Source organism: Castor canadensis, chromosome 10, assembly GCF_047511655.1.
Source record: "Castor canadensis chromosome 10, mCasCan1.hap1v2, whole genome shotgun sequence".
Taxonomy (NCBI): Eukaryota; Metazoa; Chordata; class Mammalia; order Rodentia; family Castoridae; genus Castor; species Castor canadensis.
The window spans coordinates 141350229-141371248 of NC_133395.1; the positions used below are offsets into that span (position 1 = coordinate 141350229).

Consider the following 21020-nt stretch of genomic DNA (forward strand, 5'->3'; position numbering starts at 1 on the left):
ACTGGCGCATGCAGTGAACTCTCGTGTGCCTATATTCTCCAAGAGGGCACGTGAGACTTTCCACAAACACTCAGCCAAACCCCAGGGCCTTTGCACTTGCTGTCCCTCTGCCAGGAATGCTCTTCTCACTGTTTCCACTTTAGCTTAGATGCAACCTCCTCAGACAGGCCTTCCCTGACCCACGGAGAGTCCCGCTCCTGCCCTCAGGGCCTTTTTCTCATTCCAACCTGAGCTTTCATATGAAGTCATTTTACCTCACCTGCTTGCTAGATTCTAAGCTTCAGAAAAAGCAGCAACCTTGTTTTCCCACTAACCATTACCATAGGTTGAGTAAATTTGGGATAAATATATGTCCTAGCCTTGATCTTCCGTTTTCCTTACCATCTACCCTGCAGACCTGTGGCTCTTCCTCTTTGCATTTCTAGAACATTTTGCACTCTTTCAGACTGCTGGGTTATCTTTGCTGGGAGGCCCTTTCTCAACACTCAGACTTGGTGAGCTCTTACTCAGGCTCTAAAACCCAGGTCAACACCACCTTCCTTGGGGACTCTGCTCCCTTCGCACACCTTCTCGCTCCTCCACTGTGGCATTAGTTGTTTGTAGGTCTGCTCTCCCAAGACCACTTGGGCTGGGTGCTCCCAAGGGCACTTGGGTGAGAATGGTATGTTGGGTCTCGGTGCTCAGCCTGGTGCTAGTCCCAGAGCAGAGGCTCAGAGCATGCTGACTGAGCCCTGCCAGACAGTAAGGGCTCTTGTCTCTGCAGGGTGGGCGATGTGCCTGGCTGGTCCCTGGTCCTGCATGTCTCCCTGGCACTTTTCTTGTCCTCTGCAGCAGCCAGCATAAGCTGTAAAAATGCAAATGTGACCAGGTCCTGACCGTGGTCCAGAGGCCCAGCAGCTGGCCACTCCACTTCTCCATTCGCTCCTGACCCTCCAGTGCAGTCTTGCCTCTGGGCCCTTTCCTTTGCTGGTTCCTCTGCCTGGTATAGTCTTCCTCTGGGAGTCCCAAGGCCACTCCTTCCCCTCACACATGGCCTCCCCAGCCATCCCCCACCCCATTCCCCTGTTTGTTTTCTTCATACACCAATCACTGCCAGCATTTCTTCGTGGCCTTCTTCTCCTCACTTCACCACAAGCTCCTTAGGGTGGGCCTCACCTGACTTGTCCACTGCTGTAGCCCTGGCATCTGCCTCAGTGTCTAATGGATAGTAGGTGTCCAAAAAATTGTCACCTGACAGATTCGTTCTCCTCCTTGCTAAGAAAGCTTCAGGGTCTGTGTGTTCAGCAAACCAAGTCACTAGAAGGCACGGTTCTTGGACAGGGATGCTCTGTTGGCTTTATGCACCAAGGTAGCCCCAGGGCCCAGCACCTGGCTCAGTGCAACAGCAGGTTCAGGGCACGTTTTGGTGGGGAAAAGGGCTGGAGTTCTCACTGGGGGCTGAGCCTCCCAGAGCTCCTGACCAAGGCCTCAGCTGCACCCACCTCATAATGCAGGGCCACTCAGGCACTCCCCCATGTGGGGCTGCTACCTGCCATTGCTCACCTGACAGCAGCATGGGGTCCTTGTCCACGGACTTGCGCACCTGGTCAGACTCCCCCGTCAGGGAGCTCTCATCAATTTTGAGGTCGTTGCCCTGGATGAAAAGGCCATCAGCAGGGAGGAGGTCACCTGGTGGGAGGAAGTGGGGAGTTAGCAGAATTTCAGGTGTCCAGAGAGGCCTGGAGGTCAAGGGCCCCCAGAGTATGGGAACCAACATGGCAGCTGTGGCAGGACAGTAGGCAGCTCAAGACCCAGGCCACAGTGGTTGTCACAGGCCTGGAGAGCTGGTGCTGGGTCCAATAGCAACTCTAGCCCAGGAGGCCTGTCCTTTATAACATGCTTACTTGGCCTGGCATGGAGCTGAGTCCAGTGAGCTCAGTGAGTCACTCTTCTTTAGGCCCAGTCATGGCTCAAGGAAATTGTTTGGGAAGAGACCATGCTGTCTTGGGTCGTTTGAGGACACCCAGCCAATCAAGTCCTCTGGGAGTGGAGCACTCCGATCTCTCCCCCACCATCCGCCTCTACTTTTCCAGACCATATGTAGTCCAAACCCCCTTTGGAGCTAGCCTGCCTGCTTTCTTGCTGGTTATATCACAGGCACAGAACATTCTGTCCCCCTAACACCATCCAGCCACAGCTAACTCAGGGATGGGACATGAGGCTCACCTGATAAACCCACTGAGTATCAGTGGTCCTTGGAACACTGTACTGGGGAGGCCTCTGAGGCTGTAGGCTGCTGTGATGGATTAGTAATGTCTGCTGTGGGTCAAGTTAGGAGTGAAGTGGCATGTGTATTTGCTGTCTGAATCCTACCTCCTCCAGGACCCACAGGACTTCAGAACACATTTTAGCTTGGAATCAGCCTTCAGGGACCCACCCTGTTCCCTGGGCAAGGCTCTCATCATCTGCATGGCTGTCCACCTCTGCCCAGACTCCAGTTCTAAAACTGTGACTGTGACACTTGCCATATTTGATCTGGGCGATGTCTCCAACTACAATCTCAGCCACAGGGATCTGGACCACTTGGCTGGCCCGGACCACAGTGAACTTCTGCTCCTGCTCGATGCGGCTTTGCAGGCCCCGGAACTGCTTCTCTTTGCTCCAGTCATTGAAGGCCGTGACCAGGACCACACAGATGACAGAGAGGAGGATGGCAGCCCCCTCAATCCAGCCTGCTTCTGCCTCTCCTTCATCTTCTGCCCCACCCTGGGCTGTAGCACATCCTGCAGAGAACAATGAATCTGGTGGGTGGGGTCCCCAGGCAGACGGGTCCTCACCACCTGGATTTAAAGCCCAGGAGTGCCAAGTAACAAATGGTGATGATCAGATGACAAGGGTGCTTCCATTCAGCACATCTGGGTGCCAAGACCTGGACAAGGGCTTCAAGCGCACCAACTCACACAGTGGCCACTCTGCCCATTTCACAGATGTGGAAGTTGAGGCTTCTCAGAGCAGTCCAGCAACTTCCCAACCTGGGAAGGGCAGAGAGGGAGCTAGGATGTGACCCCAGGTTTCAGAGACCACTGTCTTAGCTACTTCTATTTCCTATCTGTGAGTTCTTGGATGAATGACTTACCTCCTCTGAGCCTCAGTTTTTCATCTATAAAATGGGAAGCCCATTCTTTATCTCAAGGAACTAATGTGGAGAATAAAATGTAATGAAATGAGGTCTGTGGCTTGTGTAGCACAGGCCTGGCAGAGAGGGGGCCCTAATACATAAGAACTGAGAAAAGAAGAGGCTGGAACAGGAATGACAGCAGCTGATGCTGCAAGTGTTTTGGGGTCTGAATTGCGGGTTTATCTACGTCCTTTCTTTCTGTCTTCCAGCAGCTGTGAGGTAGGTCTCCAGGTGTCAGGGTCAGCAGGTGGAGGGGTCGGGGGACAGAAAATACAGCTTTGACTTGCCTTCTTGCAAGCTGCTTCCAGTCCTGCCACTGCACCCGTGTGATCTGAGGATCGCTGAGGCCACCTTCTGGGGCTTTAGGGCAGAAGGTGACAGTTCCTGGCCATGGCTAGCATGCATGAGGTTCTTTCTCAGCCCATGTTGGGTGTGAACTGGGATGTCTGCCCCATGCCACAGCAAGCTCACTGGCATTCAAGCTGCAGGCTGTTGTGTGACTTCGTAGGGACCCAGTATCACACATCCCACACTGCTGAGTAACCCTGTCTCGGTCCCCAACTGTTTGAGGTCTGCCAGGCCCAAGGGGTGAGGAGAAAAAGAAGAGCACCAGGCACATCCAGTCTGGAGCCTCAGACCAGAAGTGCGTCCTGTCCAGTGTCACTCAGCCCAAGGCCTTTCCAACCTCTCTCTCACCACCTAGTAATGCTGAGGGCTAGGGGTGCCCCACCCCCACCATTTACAGATGAAAAACCAGAGGCCCAGAAAGAGGAGTGGCCATGGGTAGGGTGGGCCATTAGGCCCTTTCCCACTGGGGGCTGGAGAGTGGTTGTCCTTGTGGTAAGTGCCCCAGAGCAGGGTCTCACTACCTACACCTAGAAAACTCAGAGTACTCCCTTCCCCGGGACTAGGCAGGCAACGGGACATTTGCAAGGCCTACTGTGTGCCAAGCATCTGCTTCCATCCTCAAGCCGGCTGAGGGAAGGCAAGTGGCTCAGAGAGGGGCAGCTATTCACCTGGGGTCACACAGCAGATCTAGGCCTGGAATCTGACCTTGCCTGTCCACTTCCTCTGAGCCCAGAGGCCTCCTCTGCCATATGTGGGCCTCCCATGGGAAGTCTGCCAAAAACTCATGACTGACCAATTTGATCCCAAGGAAGAGAGAACAGCAGTTTCAAGAAACCCCAACAGAACCTTCTGGAAAGCTAGGGGGTCAGAAGCAACATGACAAGAAGGCTAAGGAGAATGTTTTCTGGCTCTGGGTCTTGTCCAGGCTTGGGAAGGTGAAGGCTCATGGTGGCCAAGCAGCACGTGCCCCTGGGAGATATGGGGTCTCAGGCTGAACCAGCTGTTTCCTGCCAGTAAATGACATTATCGTGAGGGGCTCACGCAGCTGCTGTTTTCCCCCTTGGGAGTTGCACATCTTTTTAACAATTTTAAACCGTTTAATTGGACCAGCCTGTGATCGTACTGATGAGCACCGACTGGGCCAGCCCTGAGTTCCAATCCCAGCTGTAAACTGCTGTGTTGCTATTTCACCGTGCACCTCGGTTTTCTCACTGGTGAAGTGGGTTGATGACAGGCACTGTCTTAGAAGGTAGCCCCAAGGACTAAGGGAGCCTTCCTGTGAGACACCCCCACAGGGAGTGCAGGGCAGATGCCCCGTTACACCCCCTCCTCTTTTTCAGGAGCTCCTGTCCCTAAACTGTCCTCTGTGAGTGCAGGGCTGAGTGACATTTCCATCCTCAGCTCCCAGTCCTGCTGGCCGCCCTTGCTATTTGATACTGAGGAGTCCCCTGGGCCTTAGAGGGTCTCACTCTGCAGCAAAAACTGGCTTTATCTCTCAAGAGCTTGTCTGAGGGTCCTATGGTGTCTTGGGATGGCTGAGGAGCTGCAGGACTTCAGCTGCTGAAGTCTCCTTGGGGGTCCCTGGGACTGGGCAGAGACAGTTTCTGGAGATTGTGGCCAATCTGGGGCCATAATCTAGAACCAGGGCTCAAGGATGTAGCCTCTCATTGCCTGGGTGACCTTGGGGAAGCCTCTGAACTGCAGTCTGCTTGCTCGCATCAGGAAAATGGGGCTCCACCTCCCATGTGGTTTCCAGGGCCTGACATCCAATAAGGACCATTGAGATGGTCAAGCCACAAGCCTTCAGGAAGCACCTACTGTGTGCCTTGCTTGGTTGTCACTCCAGCACAGGGCAGCTGCGCTTCAGCACTGGCCAGGAATATGCTATGTGACCTCAGACAGGTGCCTAGAGGTCTCTGAGCCAGAGTCTCCTGGCTGGTGATGCTGGAGATGGAATACAGGCTTGCAGAGAGCACAAAGCACCCAGAGCCTTCTCCCAGGGCTTTTCTTGCTGGTAGCCATGGTTATCTTGGTTTTACATAGGAGAAGGTAGCCCCACCCCAGCAAGCAATAGAGCTGGAACTCCAACCCAGAGCCCAGAGCCCTGAGCCCTAAGTGTGGGGGTTTCCAGTCCAGTGGGACCCAGAGCAGGCCAGGCTTCTTTTGTGGCTTTGGGGCAAAGAATGATACTGCCAGCACTCCTGCCACCTTTCCTGGTCTGTCCCTGAGCCTTTAGGATTGTGGGTGTGCTTTGCTTTTGGAGGGGGCTGCTGGGGTCAGAGAACCCCAAATGTGACTTGGGTGGGGGCTCCCGGCAACACGGAAGGTCTGAGGCTTGGGGAAAAGGGATGAGTCTGCCACAAGGTCCAGGAATGTGGCTTGTGGTCTGCAGTGTAGGTAGCCACTCTCCACCCAGAGTGTGGCCAGGGGCAGGGAGAGGTAGGGGACCAGGTTGAGGGTTAAAATCCAGCCCTACCACCTGTAAGCTTTGCGTTCTCAGGCAGCCTTGCCCCTCCCTGGGCCTTGGTTCTGCATGGACATAGATGTGACTATACCACCTATCTGGAGCTGTGGGGGGCTCTCACATGAGGAAACTGTAAGCATGCTCCACCTCACCCTCTGCCAGCTGCCCTCAGAGTCTGTCCTGCTCTGGTGGGTCACACGAGGCCATATGTCTGGGTGACTCATCCCTGGCCCTCTCAGAGGAAATGTGACCAAAGGATCAGAATAGGGAGCCAGAAGGTCTCAGTCTGAGTCACGTTTCTGCTACTTCTTGCTCTGTGACCTTAGCTAGTCCCTTACGCTCCCAGAGCCTCAGCTTGCTGGGTAATAAATAACAGTGCCTGGCTACAGGGTTGTTATGTGGATTCAGTGAGGCTGGAATGAACTTCTACCATGGCAGCTCCCAAGTAGGGGTGGCTATAAGAATAGTAAGTGGTATTATTGTCGTTATGCATTTTGTTGCAGCCTTAGCTTTGTTCAAGGCTGATTTAACTTTATACCATCTTCTATATCTGCTACAAAATTTCTGCAAAGAAAGCTGCCCACTGTGCATTTCTTATAATGTCCTATGAGAAAGAGCACCCCAGAATTCACTGTCAGCAGAAATGTCATCTTTCTTATTGATAACTTGAACTATACCAATCGTTTGAATTCCCTTTCTGCCCTGGCTGCCAGGAAACTCAAGTCAAATTTAAATTTCAGTTATGGTAGCAATGATAAATAGCTGGTTTATTTGCTTCCATTCTTTTTCTGCCTGGATATTTGACATCATCTTGTGAGATTTGTCCCTCTTATGTCTTTATATCCTCTGTGGAAGGAGGACATGCAGGAAGAAAAATCAACTTGGTATTATGGTGAATAAGACTGAAGCAGTTGGTTTCTAGTTTCTTGGGCAACTCTGGCTTGGGAGTGACAGATGTTGAAAGGACGTCAGAGACCATCTCTACCTCTTTGTTTGGAAAAAGTGAGGACATGATGGTTATTTCTTATATGCTAAGTTTGTATCTGCTTGTCTGAAGCAGCGAGTGTAGCAGGATTTACTTGTTTATGAAGAACACTCATTACAATGCCTAATTATAGTTAATGACAAAGGAAAGCGCTTATAATATCTTATCGCTCAAAAATGGATTGTACAGCAATCTAACAACAAAACAATGCATTTTATATATTCCAAGTATGTGTGTGTATCTGTCTGTCTTTCTATCTATCTATCTCTTATTTATCATCTATTTGCCACCCTTCTATCTGTCTGTCTACCTCCTTCCTTCCCTCTCTACCTGTATCTTTACCTATAAGGCAGCCATGGGTTCTCTCTGGGCACGAGGAATGTGGGTGATTTTATGTTTCTCCTTTGTTTTGCTGGCACTTTAGACTTTCTCTGCAGTGAATTTGTATGGCTTTTGCAGTACACTAATTCTTTTTTTTGTTTTATTTTGTTTTGTTTTTTAACTTAAAGGGACATGAATTAGGGAGGTCTAAAGACTTCGTTCCATTAGGAAGCAGTCATAGAGGTGGTGTGGCCCCACTCTCAGCAGGAGCGCAGTGACCACAGAGGGAGTGGAGGCCGAGGTTCCCATCAGTAGTCCCAAGTCCTGAACTGGAGAAGAATGGCTTTGCTCTGGAGCCCTCCCTGGGAGGTGAAATAGTGATTCCTGCCCACAGAGTTGCATCCCCATTCAGAATCCAGGGAGAGATTTGGGGATGCCCCTCTAGACTGAGACTCTGCACATGGGAAATGTATTCAGCCTCGGCCTTATCCGCGCATGTGTTACATGAACCACAGCTGGGGACAGCACTGTGGAAAAGGAGAGCGGTGCCTGAGTGGTGTGGTGTGAGACGAAGACCTGAGAAAAAAGCCTGGAGCAGCCAGGCCCTAAGAGCAGACACAGGGAACCTCTGTGTGCCGGACTGGGACACTTGCTAAACTCCTCATAGGAGCCCTTGGGACAGGATCACTTGCCTATGTTGTAGAGGAGCAAACTGAGGATCAGAGAAGGAAAGTCGCACAGCTGGGATGTGAGGCAGGCAGAATTTTAACACAGGGACTGCCTTTGGAAACTATGGTGGGGGGTTGGCAGGGAGAGAGGGAGAGGGAAAAGAGGAGGGAAAAGGAGGGGAAGTTGAGAGAGAGAGGGAGAGAGGGAGACAGTCTTAGGAAGCAAAACTCTATCTTGCTCTTCCAGGACAGAGCGGGGCCTTCCTGGAAAAGGCCAGTGAGGAAGAGCTTCAGGCTGAGGGCTCATGGCTCAGTTGGGGCTCACAGCCAGCAGAGCAAAGGCAGCGCAGACCGTGCAAAGAGAAATGGGACGGTTCCAAGAAAGCTTTACTTTTGTACAATGAAAGATTAATTCCATATCAGACTCGCATGGCATGAAACACTATTCTTTTGATTTTCTTCAGCCATTCAAAAGTACAAAAACCATTTTAACTCCCAGGCTAGACACGAACAAGGCAGTCTAGACCCTCTGTGGCCCACAGTTTGCCAGTCCCTGACCTGGGACCTCAGCTGCCAAGAGCTCTGATGCCATTCTGCACGCCTCTAGGGACTGGGTAACCTGGGGGTCCCAGAAGAAGCCCAGCTTTGGAGGGGTCCTTGAGACTAGTGTGCCCAGAGGGTGGGGACCAGCAGGGATCTCAAAGAATGGGCTGAAGCACTGTCCAATCAGAGAGCATGTCTGTGGCCTATGGGGCAAGTGGTGGGAGGGTTTTGTCCATGGATGTGACAAGGGGCCCTAGTGGTCAGCCTGCATGAAATCAGGCTCACCTCGGCCTGGCAGCGTGTTCAAATCCTGCCTGCAGCTCCCACATTCAGGAAACAAGACGGTCTCGGGAGAGGCCTGGCACCGCGTTTTAGGACTCTACAATTGGGTGCTGTGTCCCCCAGCGTCCATGTGTGGAGAATTTAATGTCCACACTCACATGTCGATGTCTCTGGGGGCAGGGCACCTGAGAGGTAACTAGGGTTAGATGAGGCCAAGAATGGGGCCCTCAGGGCAGCACCGGTGGCTTTCTAAGAGGAGGACGAGACCCGAGCCTGCATGCACCACTCCCATCTTACTGATGGAAGACCCAGTCTCTGAGGCATGGGGAAACTGGCCCAAGTACATTCACAAGCCAGTGGTAGAACCAACCTCCAAACCCGACTCCCAGCCCTGCGCTTATCCTCTGACTATAACGCACAGACAGACAATTCACACGTGAAAACCCACAGCCCCACGTGGCTTCTGTTGTGTTTCTGGATTCCAGGCTCTGCCTGGCTTTGTCCAGAGACATTTGTCCATTCCCATGGGATGTTCTCCACCACGCCATGGTGCAGCATGAGCCCTTTACCAGATGTGGCACCTTGATATTGGACTTCCTGCCCTCCAGAATCCTGTGAGAAACAGATTTCTGTTCTTTAGACGTTACTCAACCTTTGGTATTCTGTGACAGCAAAACAAAACAGGCTTAGATACTGGGTAGCCTGGAGCAAGTTAACTCCCTTCTCTGTGCCTTGTTTTCCTCATCTGTAAAATGGGCACAATCATAGCCCACTGTCTCATGTGTGGTTAAGAAGATAACTCAACCCAGAACTGGGCACTCTGGCAGTGCCTGCTGTGCATTCTGCAGTTACTGCAGTTATTCCAGGGGTCTAACCCTTTCAGTTCACAATGGAAAGCTGGGGGCTCTCAGCCTGGGCCTGGCTTGGCCCCTCCATGGCTGTGGGTGAGCACTGATCCCAGGTCCTCAGTTTCCTCACCTGGAAGGAGCGCTAGCCTGAGCCCTGAGTGCCATCTGTGTGGGCTCTGTGGCCAGGCGCATGTCCCTGCTACAGGGTGGGCAGTGGGGTTCTGAGGCCTCTCTTACCTTCGTTGCTCTCGCCAGGTGGGTGGTAGAAGGACAGGCCCAGGGAGATGATGGCCGCTATCTCCAGGATGATGAGTGTCACGTCCTGCAGCGCTTCCCACACAAGCTGCAGGAAGGTTTTTGGCTTCTTTGGAGGTATAAAGTTTTGCCCAAAAATCTGCTTTCTCTTTTCCAGGTCTGGAGCGGTGCCCGGCAAACCTGTGGACAGAATGCAGAGAGGTTGGGCCGGGTCTGGAAGAGAAGCATGTGGCCCTGAAATTGCAGAGTGGTTGGGGGAACAGAAGAGGAAACTTCCAGGCACCTGGCCCAGGAGCTTCACGCTCCATACACATAGGGCTCTGAGTGGGCTCCTGTCAAATGTCAGAGACACCACGTGGTGGGTTGAACAGAGGCCTCCAAGGATATCAATACTCCTGACTCACAGCGTTCGTGTCCCCATAAACTCACGATGACTTAACCTACGAACACTGTAGGTGAGCCGAGCCCACCATAATCATGGTCAGAGTGCTGCCATCAGCCTCCAGTTGGGTAGCCATCTCACACACAGCCTCTTTTGTTTAAAAATTTTATTAGTATATAAGAGTTGTACAGGGGGATACACTGTGAAATTTGTGTATGTGCTTACAACATATCTTAGTTAGATTTACCCCCTCCATCGTTCCCCTTTCCTCCCTCCTCCCTTTCTTAGAACAATTTCAACATACTTCATATATGGATAAAAATACATCCATCATGTTTACACTGATTCCCCCTTTCCTTGTGCCCACCCACCTCCCACTGGTACCCATCCGTAGAAAAGACCTATTTATCCCTCCTCCCTTTCAGTTTTTTGAAAGCGTATACTGATAGCCCAAGGGGGTTTCACCTTGGTACTTAGGCCTGTGTATATTCTGCTTTCACCAAATTAACCCACTCCCCCTGTTACTCACTCACTGTTCGTCACCATGCCCCTCTACCTCTTAACAACTTACAGTACAAGGCATTACATTATATTCATGGTTAGATGGGTCGTTTCAGTATTTTTCATTCTTTAACATTTTTTTTATGTCTTACACCTCCTAGTTTTCCTCAGACAGACTCACTAATACAACTTTGTTCTCTCACTCTATGTATGTGTGGATGAATATATATATATATATTCATATGATCATATATGTATCTATATATACATTTAACTTTTAGGTCTCCACATATGAGAGAAAACATGCAACCTTTGACTCTTTTGAGTCTGGCTTACTTCGCTTAACATGACGGTCTCCAGTTCCATCCATTTACCTGCAAACAACATAATTTCATTCTTCTTTATGGCTGAATCAAACTTCATTGTATATATATATACCACATTTTCTTAATCCATTCATCAGTTGCAGGGCATTTGGACTATTTCCAAAGCTTGGTTATTGTAAATAGTGACACAGCCTCTTTTCTAATAAAGTTTGAATATCTCCTGTAATTTATTGAATACTGTGCTGACGGTGGAAATCAGAATGGCTGTATGGTACACTTCTATACCATCGTAAACTTGGAAAATCCTAAATCGGACCATCATAAGCCTGGAACCTCTGAATAGCCATGTCCTAAGCCTCGGAACCTCTGAGTGTGACCTCAGAGGTTTGGGAAACCAGTCTTTGTAGTCAAGGATCTTAAGGGAACTCATCTGGCAGGCCCTCAACCCAGAGACGATTGTCCTTACAGGCAACACAGACATGGAGGGAAGACAGCAGGTAAAAACAGAGACAGAGACTGGAGTGACAGCCATAAGCCAAGGAGCCACTAGGAGCAGAAAAAGGCAATGAAAGGATTCTTCCCAGAGTTTGGACAGAGCCTAGCCCTACCAACACCTGATTTTTGACTTCTGGCCTTTAAACTGTGAAATAACAACTTTCCTTTGTTGTAGGCCACCCAGTTTGGGGTATTTGTTCCACAGCCATGGGGAGTGAATATACAACCCGACCCCAGGCAGATCCCGCTCAGGTGAGCCTTGCTCTGCATTTCCTCTTGCCTCCCGAGGAGCACAGCACAGCACTTGAATGCTGAGCTTTCCACAGAAAGCTCTGCATGGTTTTGAATCCCAGGCGACTGTCCCTAACTCTGAGCCTCTGGTTTCCCCTTCTGCTAAGGGGTGGTGGTAGAACCTCACCCACAGGGTGGATGTGAGTATAGCATATGATTCATGCAGGCAGTGAACATTTATTGCACACCTCTGAAGTGCCGAGCCCTGTTGCAGACCCCGGGACAGGGCTGAGAACACAGTAGATGTCCCAGTGGCCACATGCATAAGGTGCTTTGCACCTCAGGCGGCCAGTGCTTGGCTGTCACTGGAGGTGACTCCTCTCCTGGACCTGGGCAGAGAACACAGCCAGGTACAGCCCTCGTCATGTGCCCAGATGGAGCAGTGGGAACCCTCTGCCAATCCATCATTTCTTCATTGCCAGATAATTCTCTTGCCTCACAAATCCCACCCCGGTTCTGCTTGGCAATCCTGGGAAGTACCTTGTTATCTTTGGAATGATGTCTGTGGGTCCCAAACTCCACCCCGGCCTTCATCTAACTTCCAGACTATGTTTGCAGCCTTGCCTTTCACCATCTGGCTAAATCCAGTCAGTCCTGGGCCAGCATCTACCTTCTCCTGCCTATGCTATGCCTCCCCAGCTGGCAAGTTCCCCAGATATGTGTGTGCCTCAGAAGCAGAGGTTGGCACTCACGTATATGGCAGAGACACTGCTCTGGGGGCATGGCTTCCTGTGCCTACTGGGCCCTGGGGAGACCCATGCTTCCCTTGTTCTGGTCTTCTTTTGGTCAGTCAGTGCATCATTTTATTTTTATACAGCAAGTGTCCTGCCACACTTGGCCCTGTGTTCCTTCTAAGCAGAGACAGCTTTCCTTCCACCTAGGCCAGTGTGCCTGTGCTCGGCCTCTGCCTGCAAACGGGAATACTTATGTTGAGGTGTCTGCTGGGGCCGTTCCTGTGGTGGGAACTGCTGGGCAATCCCATAATAATACACATGCAGAACAGAAGCCTGACGGGTCCTCAGATGCTGAGGCTCCCATAAGCACCTGAGACAGTGATGGTGAACGTGACATCGCAATCGCCCCTCTTCTCAAGCAGAACTTAAGTGGGGTCTAGACTGAGATGGTGTAGTTTCAAATCCTAGCTCTGAGTCACTTTGGACAAATGACTTTGCCTCTTGGTGCCTTAGTTTCTCCATCTGTAAAGTACAGGCAACAGCAGTGATGGTTCAGCAAGATATATTAGCATCCCATTTTAGACTGTGGGGTGCTTGAACCCCCAACCTCCTGGGAAAGGGGGCTCAGGCAGGCAGGATTTGTACAGGATGAGGGGAGTCAAGGGGAGGGGAGGCACAGCAGACAGGAGGGCCTTGGGCCTCAGACTAGCCTCTTCCCCTCCCCAGGTGTCAGTTTCCCCACAGGTGACATGGAGGACTGGTTTGGAGGCTATGGTACTTTGTATGCAAAGACTGAGGAATGAGACCCTATAGGTGGGATGGCTGAGTGGTCTCCCCCATCCATCCTGCCCTCCTGGCCTGGATCTTGAAGTTTCCCTACCTTCCTGCTGGAGACCAACACACCAATTTTGGGAACAGACACAACAGAGATTGGTGAGAGCGAATGGTGCTAGAGATTCATTTAGATCACAAAGCACCGCACAACTTCGCATAGTAAGAATTAATGCAGTGTGTCAAATGTTGCTGGACAAACCAGGGGGAGCCTGGAATCTAGAAACACAACAGATGCTGTGGGTTTTCACGTGTGAATTGTCTGTCTGTGCATTAGAGCCAGAGGATGGAGTGCAGGGCTGGGAGTTGGCTTTGTGGGTTGGTGCTACCACTGGCTTGTGAATGTGGTAGTTGTCCCATGCCATGGAGACTGGGTTATCTCATCAAGAAAATGAGAGTGAAGAAGCCCTAGGCTGTGCTGAGCTGCACACAGGGGGATGTGTGTCAATGCCCTCTGGGAACTATAGGCACAATCCACGTGCCTTCATGGCAAAAATATCTCTGTATTTGTCCCAACTCTTCTTCTGGGGCCAGAATTTGAGTGTCCTGCTGCTCCCGGTGCGAGGGCAGGGGTGGGGACTCTGAATGCACAGGAATTATTTGCTGAAATATGGCTGCTTGCTGTCACTGGACAAGTGGGGAGTCTTCATCACAAAGTTCTTTTCTTTCCATCTCTCCTGGACACAACTGGGCTTTCTCCCAGCCTCTGAGCCTTTGCCCTGCCATTCCCAACTCCTTGCTTTAGTGCCCTCCTCTCTGCCATTTCTGCTTTGATGATTGCAAATGGCAGTCACAGGCTGTCAGAGAGGTTTTGTTTGGTTGGCCCAATGTTATTTTATTTTTTGAAATGTTATAAATATGAAAATGTAGACATTTCCACGAAAAATCTAGATGCCTGGTTCAGACAGGACAGGCACACTGACCTATGGGAGCCGGAACTAGTGATCACAACACTTCTTTAACCCAATCGCCAGACTTACCTCACTCTTGGAGGGGCAGTGAGCATCAGCTTAAGTTCCTTGGGTGTGGAGGGGGGTGGGAAGAGGGGACTGTGCCTTGTCTGGTGCACAGCACAAGGCTTGGGACTAGGAGGAGAAGGCATGGGGAATAACTTTGGCCATTTTAGGACATTTAAGGACTTTGCAACAGATGAGCTGAGGATGGATGGGTGATCCAGAGAAGAAGGGAGGGACTGTGTTCACACAGAGATGTGAAAATCTACCATGGATTTCCTGTTTCCAGATGCCAGGCCCCCAGGGACTTGGGGTTCCTGAGTCCCCTATATTAAGGAGGCCAGAGCTCCCCTCCCCCAACTTCCCAGGATCTCTACAGGTGGGCCAAGTAGCTAGGGTTATAGTAAGTGGTGTGCTTCCAATTATTCATTCATAACAGACATTGATTGAGTACCTGTTGTAAGCCAGACACTGCTCTATGTGTTGGGGAAGCTGCCACGAGGAAGACTGGGTGCCAGGAAGAATTTTGTGGCAGAAGAGGAACTGTGTGAGTTGGGAGTTCACTGGGTGGTAGAGGGTGTGTACTGGGGAGTCATCTTTGAAGGCAAAAGAAACTGAGGAGTTGAGAAATGCTTGTGTGGGTGGAGCATTCCTGAACTACCCCCCCCCCCGAAAAGATGAATGGTCCCCAGGGAACAGGACATACCCATTGTACCCTCTGCCCCCAGCAGCCAGAAAAGTCTAGGAGAGAAGCTTACACAGGCTTTGGCAGGGTGAGAGTAAGGGGGTTTGCTAATGGAGACTTTTGTTCTTGTAACTCATCTTGTTGCCCTCTTCTCCTTGTCTACTTGGCAGCTCACCTGAGCCATGAATGTGCAGTTTACCCCTTGGCCCTGCACTAAAAGACTCTGTGGGATGCACTGGGCCTGTGAAACTTGATCTTATTTCTCTTCTTTGCTTTGTCTGGATTTCCTCACTTAAGTCATTTTAAATACTTCTTTTATATGTCTTAAAACTTTTATAAGCTACTTTGAAGGTAGGTGTGGCTAATTACTAAGAATAAAGGCAGGGTGTTGAGGTAGGTAAGGGAGCAGGAGCTCCCTTAGAGGTCAGGATAAAGGGGAGATGATGGAACGGGGACAGTTAAGATATGCCTTTCTTCTGCCCTGGTAACTGAGGGCGGGCAGAGCATCCATGTGTGGGCACCTCATGCCAACAGGCTGGGCTCTGAGGAAAGCAGGGGCTTCTGGCTATTGGGAGGGGCTGAGGGCAGGTGTTCCAGGCCATCTAGATGACCTCTGACCTCCTCTTGCCTGTTCTGAGGTCGAGAATCTGTTTCCAGGACCTCCAAAGACTTTCTTTGCCCCCTGGGGACTAGATTACAGCGTGTACCCATGAGGCTGGTTGGATATGGGGTGTCGTCTGCCGAGTGGACCCTTCCCCAGTTTGAGCAATGACTCGGTTATTACAACAGGGACCTCATGCCCCTATCTCCATCTGCTGCTACAGTGTCACTGCTCTGTGCCCAGAAATGTGTCCTGGATACTTCAGTCTGCAATGTCACAGTCTTAGATGGTGTCAGAGCCCACCATCACTGTCAGGTCACACCTCTTCTTAAGATCTACCTTTCTTCTGGTGTGTGACCTTGAGTGGACCACTCACCTTAAACCTTGGGCTTAAGGCTCAGACAGAACCAGGCCCCTGACAGTGCTCTGTACATGGTTTGGTTCTTCTGTTGTGATCACCCTGTCATGCAGATGGGTACACTGAGGCACTTGGTCTTGCTGTGGGGAAGGCTTGGTTTGAGTCAGGCCATTACCACAGAGCCTGATGGCCACCTTGCCCTGCTCTAGCCTGATGTGGTCAGGGAAGGTTGTGTCAGCTGTCAACAAGCATCCTGCAGTGCCCCATCTAATGAAGCTGATGTGAGCCCTTGGTTCCCAGCAGCCTGGTCCTCAGGGCTCTGGGGTGCTACGACATTTTGGATGGAACCAGAGACCAGTGTTTTCCTAATGAAGCCACACAGGTGGCTTCATAGCCCTTGACCGTGCATTTAAAAAAGAGTCAGGGTGCAAACTAGACGTAAGAGGCCCCAGAAGAAAGGCAAATGGCAACAGCAGGAGCTGTTGAAGCATGCACGCTCAGAGTGCTCTGTGTTAGCATGGCAGGGAAGGCACATACCGGTGTGTGGCACCGGCTGTGTGGAGTTCCATGTGCTCCATCCTCTGCCAGAGGCTGGACAGAGTGGGCAGCTCACAGAGGCAACTCTGCTGGGACTTGTGGTGGCTCAAGAAAAAAATCATGCAGTGGGGCAGGAGACCTGAGGCACTTATTAGCTCTGTGTCTTTGGGCAGTGACTTCCCCCTCTCTGGACCTCCTCTTCCTGGTGTGTGATGTTTGAATAGTGACAATGCTAACCTCCTAGGGTTAATGAGGCGAGGCCTCTATTGTGCCTAGACTGGTCCAGAGTATCAGCTGCTGTTACCCAATACCCTCCAAGCTGCCGGTTCCTAGCATGCTCTCACGCTGAAGTCACCAGGAAGCTTTAAAAATGTTAATGGCTGGGCCCCAACCTTGAGATTCCAGCTGAATGGGGCTGGGGCCTGGTCCCGGTCTTGGGGGTCCTTAGAGTTCCCTAGGGACCCCTCTGTGCAGCAGGGTCCTGGCCAGCTGCTTCAGCACTAGTGAGAAATGCAAGTTCTTGGGTGCTGAGTGGCACACTGGGATGAGGCCCGACCCCCACATGGTGGCCGGCCCTCCTCAGAGGTGGGGTAAAGACTCCAGGCAGAGCCCCTAGCATGAGGGAGGAGAAAGGATGCTGACTGGCATGGGGTTGGGGTCATCACCCTGTCGGAGCTGCAGCATTGCTGGGACTTGGGGTCACTGCCCCTGCAGGCAGCCGTTCACATTCTTCATGGCCTGCCAGCTCCCGTAGGGCCCATCTTCCTTCCTGGAAAACACCCAAGGCTTGTCAGGCTTCCAGGAGGCAGCAGGGGAGACTAAAAAGCTAACAGACTACACTCCACCTCTGTCTCCTGAAGGAGGCTGGGGAAAGAAACTAGAAACCAGGTGGGGAGAAAAAGGGGACCAGAATAGGAGATTCAGGTAGCCTGAGGCCAGGGGCTCACTTTCAAGGTCAGCTCTGATGGCTTCCTATTCTGCTCCATTACCTTCCATGACTCCCCATGCTCTTTCTGACTGTCCAGCTCCTGGGTTCGCAGGGCCTCTCTGAGGTTTTCCTCTGCAAGCCACAGGCTCCACACATCCCTAGCATCTGTCTGCCTCAGTCTTGGCTCACCTGGCTCTTGCTCTCTGCTGACCTGCTTAGTCTCCAGAGGCCCAGGTGGAAGTTTGATACCTCCTTCTGAGAGCCTTCCTTGGTTTACCCAGTAAGAACTAGCTGACTTTCTTGTCCTTCCCAGGAAGCATCTGTCACAGGCCCCCTACTTCACTAGCACACATCCAGCCAGCCTGGCTCCTGTGTCAGGTACTGGCCCTGGGGTCGAACGCTGACTGTGACTCCCTTCTTTGCTGCCACTGCCTTCTGGATGCTGAGCCACTGTCCCCTGAGGGAAACTGCTCATGTCTTCACACAGTAGGACCCCAGGAAACCTCCTGTCCCCTCCCACCTCTCTGAGGATGTGGGCGCTGGGGCTGCTCTGAGGCCCTGCACATGGAGGTGGCCCAATGTCACCTGTAAGAGCCGGCGGGAGGAGAGGGAGGTGTGGACAGGAGGGCTGAGCATGTGTGGGCCTCCCTGGTGGTCTGGGTCTGTCAGGGCCACAGTAGGTTCAACACAGGGTTGACATCAGCTGCAGTGCTGGCTATTGTCCAGTGTGCACATCAGGCATATGCAAGGTTTGTTATCACATCCTGGTATCAATGGTTCCCGACGGGTGGGGTGTGGGGTGAGGAGGCTTCTCTCTGACCCGCAGTGGTCCCATGTGGATCCCTAATAACTTGAGTGCTCACATGGCAGAGAGTGGAATTTAATGGTTCCGCGCTCACACACAGACCTGACATCTAGTCATGTACATGGGGACGCAGATGGGACACACAGCTGTGGATGCAGCGTTTGATGATGGACATGAGACTGCACGGTCACAGCACTGGGCAGGTGGATGCAGTGTCTACTAGCTTATGTGTACACAGGTGGACATGGCAGGGAATGAGGACTCAAGTGCACACAGTTCCCACTGGTTTCAATCAACCACTTGACCTTTCCCTAAGTCAGGCAGAGTTTGAACTCAGGGCTTTGTACGTGCAAAGCAAGCGCTGTACCACCTGAGCCTCACCTCCAGTCTATTTTGCTCTGGTTATTTGGGGATGGAGGGCTCTTGAACTATTTGCCTGGCTGGCCTCAAATGGCGATCCTCCAGATCTCAGCTTCCCAAGGAGCTAGGATTATAGGCATGAGCCACTGGTGCCTGGCTCCATGGGGATTCTTTATAAAATCTCTCAGCTTGTGATCCATAATGTTCTACGTGGGCATGGAAGAGGGTAGTGGGGTGGGGAGATGGGGCAGAGGAATGTGGGGTTGGGTGTTAGGGATATGGTGAAAGTATTGATTATTTGGATCAAGGAATGGGGTCCAGTGGAGCCGGAGGGGTTAGTAGATAAAACACAGGGCGCCCAGTTACATTTGCATTTCAGATAAATAGCAAATGGTTTTCTAGTGTGAGTGGTATCCTGGCAGTATTTGAGACCATACTATTAATAAAAATCTGATTAACTGTTTTTCATCTGAAAGGCAAGTGAAGCTGGATGTCCTGTTTTTCCCTTTAGTAAATCTGGCAACCAGGCCCCCTTGAATCCCCTATTGCTGGAGCAGAACAAGTCTGTGGGCAGCCAGTCTCATCCCCACATTTGACAGGTGGGAAAACTGAGGCCCAGAGACAGGACAGTGACTTGACCTGGATGCAGGGTGACTTGGATCCAGAGGTGGCCGGAATCCTCCCCTTCCTTTCCTGCTCCCTCTTTCTCACCGTGAGGAAGAGGGTGCTCAACTTGCTCAAACCAAGCCTTATATACATGCTTCTCTCTCTCTCTCTCTCTCCCCTTCACCCGCCCCCCTCCCCTCCTCCCGCAGCCTCATTGAAGAAACTTGATCAGGTTGTCTTGTGGTAGCCTTTCTCTCACCAACTTGGAAAAATGGAGACCAAGATACCACTTCTGTGGAGCGTCAAGGGGCACTTCCCTATATTTACAGGAGAGGGTGCTCTGCAGAGCTGCTGCCTGAGCCTCCAGGATGGGCTTCAGAGGCTGAAGAAAGTGTCAGTTCCAGCCTCTCCCTGCTATGGACTCAGAGAGACCCTGGGCCAGTTGGTGCCCTTCTCTGAGCCTCAGTTTCCTCAAACATAAAAGTGGGGTCCAGAAACAACACAGCTCCAGCCCCTGGGGTAGATAACAGAGAGTGCAATGTGGAAAGGGTCTGGCACACAATTAGAGCCCAGAACCTGGGCAGAACATCCGTTTCCTCCCTTTGAACTCAGATGCGACCCCTCATTGACAGTAGTAGCAGCAAGTGTCTTTTCACTGCTCTATGACAAGTGACCCCCTTCAATGGTGCAGGACCAGCGTCTTTCCAGTGTTCCCCACAATGTTGGGGCTGTAGACAAGGGCACTAAATGTGCACAGGTGCCCTTCTATGCACATCATTTGATAGATGTGGCTTGCATTTAATTTTCCTGGCCATTCTGTAAGGTGGGGATTATAGATTTCATTTTAGAGATGGACAAATTGAGGCTCAGAGAAGTAAATAGCCTTGCTCAGAGAGGCTAGGACTTGAATCCAGATCTCCAAGGCTCCACAACTGTACTGTTTCTGCACTGTGCCAGGCTGCCTATGTCAGGATCCAGCGCTGAAATCAAAGCCACAACTCTGCCATTCTCCCGTTGCTCTCGAGACTACTTTTCTATACACAGAGACTTGGCAATGGATGAGAGCTAGCTCCCAGGGACGCCAAGCACCTGAAGGAAATCGGGAAAACTTAGTCACCAGGCTGGGTGTTGCTAAATATTTGTGTTGTCAGTGTGATGTGGGTTCCTCCATTAGCATAAATAAGAGTCTTATATTTTGAAAGGAAAAAAATTCACAAGCCCTTCGAAAGCTACAACATTTATAGAAAAATGCATTTCTGTCTTTGGAAAGCGAGTGGGCTAAATAAACTGTGGTACATCCAGTCCACAATCAGTTTAAAGATTGAGATCCATTTATATGTACTCACGTAGAAGGCTCTCTAAGACAAACTGTTGAGTGAAAAAAGCAAGTTTCAGAACAATATGAACAGTTCAAGTCCATTTATGTAGAACAGAAATCTCTACAAAATAGTAGTCTGTATTTTCTATAGGTACATCCAAGCAAGTGTGTAGCAAAAGGTCTGTAAATGTCTGCTCCAAACTCATGAAAGTAGTACCTCTAGAAAAAGGCAGTAGGATTAGTTACAGTGGTCAGCTTTGATGGAAATATTTTAATTTTAACCATGAGAATGAATGCATGCTTTGCCTGAATAATTCAAAGTGTAATGTAATTCTGAATCAATACTACCATAAGAAAATAAAGGTTTGTTTTCACATAACCTTTAGATGAAGTGGATCTGGGTTAAAATCTTGGCTTCCTTATTTACTACTTATGTGTCCCTGAATGGGTCACTTCACCTCCTCTGTACCAGGAGTGATGGAGCCCAGTCCACAGCCT

General features: G+C 50.9%; 1 protein-coding gene across 12 annotated transcripts in view; it reads right to left on the bottom strand.

Moving 5' to 3' along the window:
* Positions 1–21020, bottom strand: part of Atp2b2 (ATPase plasma membrane Ca2+ transporting 2) — a 333232-nt gene that overhangs the window by 63423 nt on the left and 248789 nt on the right. For all 12 annotated transcript variants that reach the window (XM_074044411.1, XM_074044412.1, XM_074044415.1 and 9 more), the window contains 3 exons: positions 9854–10051; positions 2505–2762; positions 1543–1668 (listed from right to left, as the gene is read on the bottom strand). In XM_074044411.1, coding sequence (XP_073900512.1) covers positions 1543–1668; positions 2505–2762; positions 9854–10051 — 582 coding nt within the window. The remainder of the gene's footprint in view (positions 1–1542; positions 1669–2504; positions 2763–9853; positions 10052–21020) is intronic.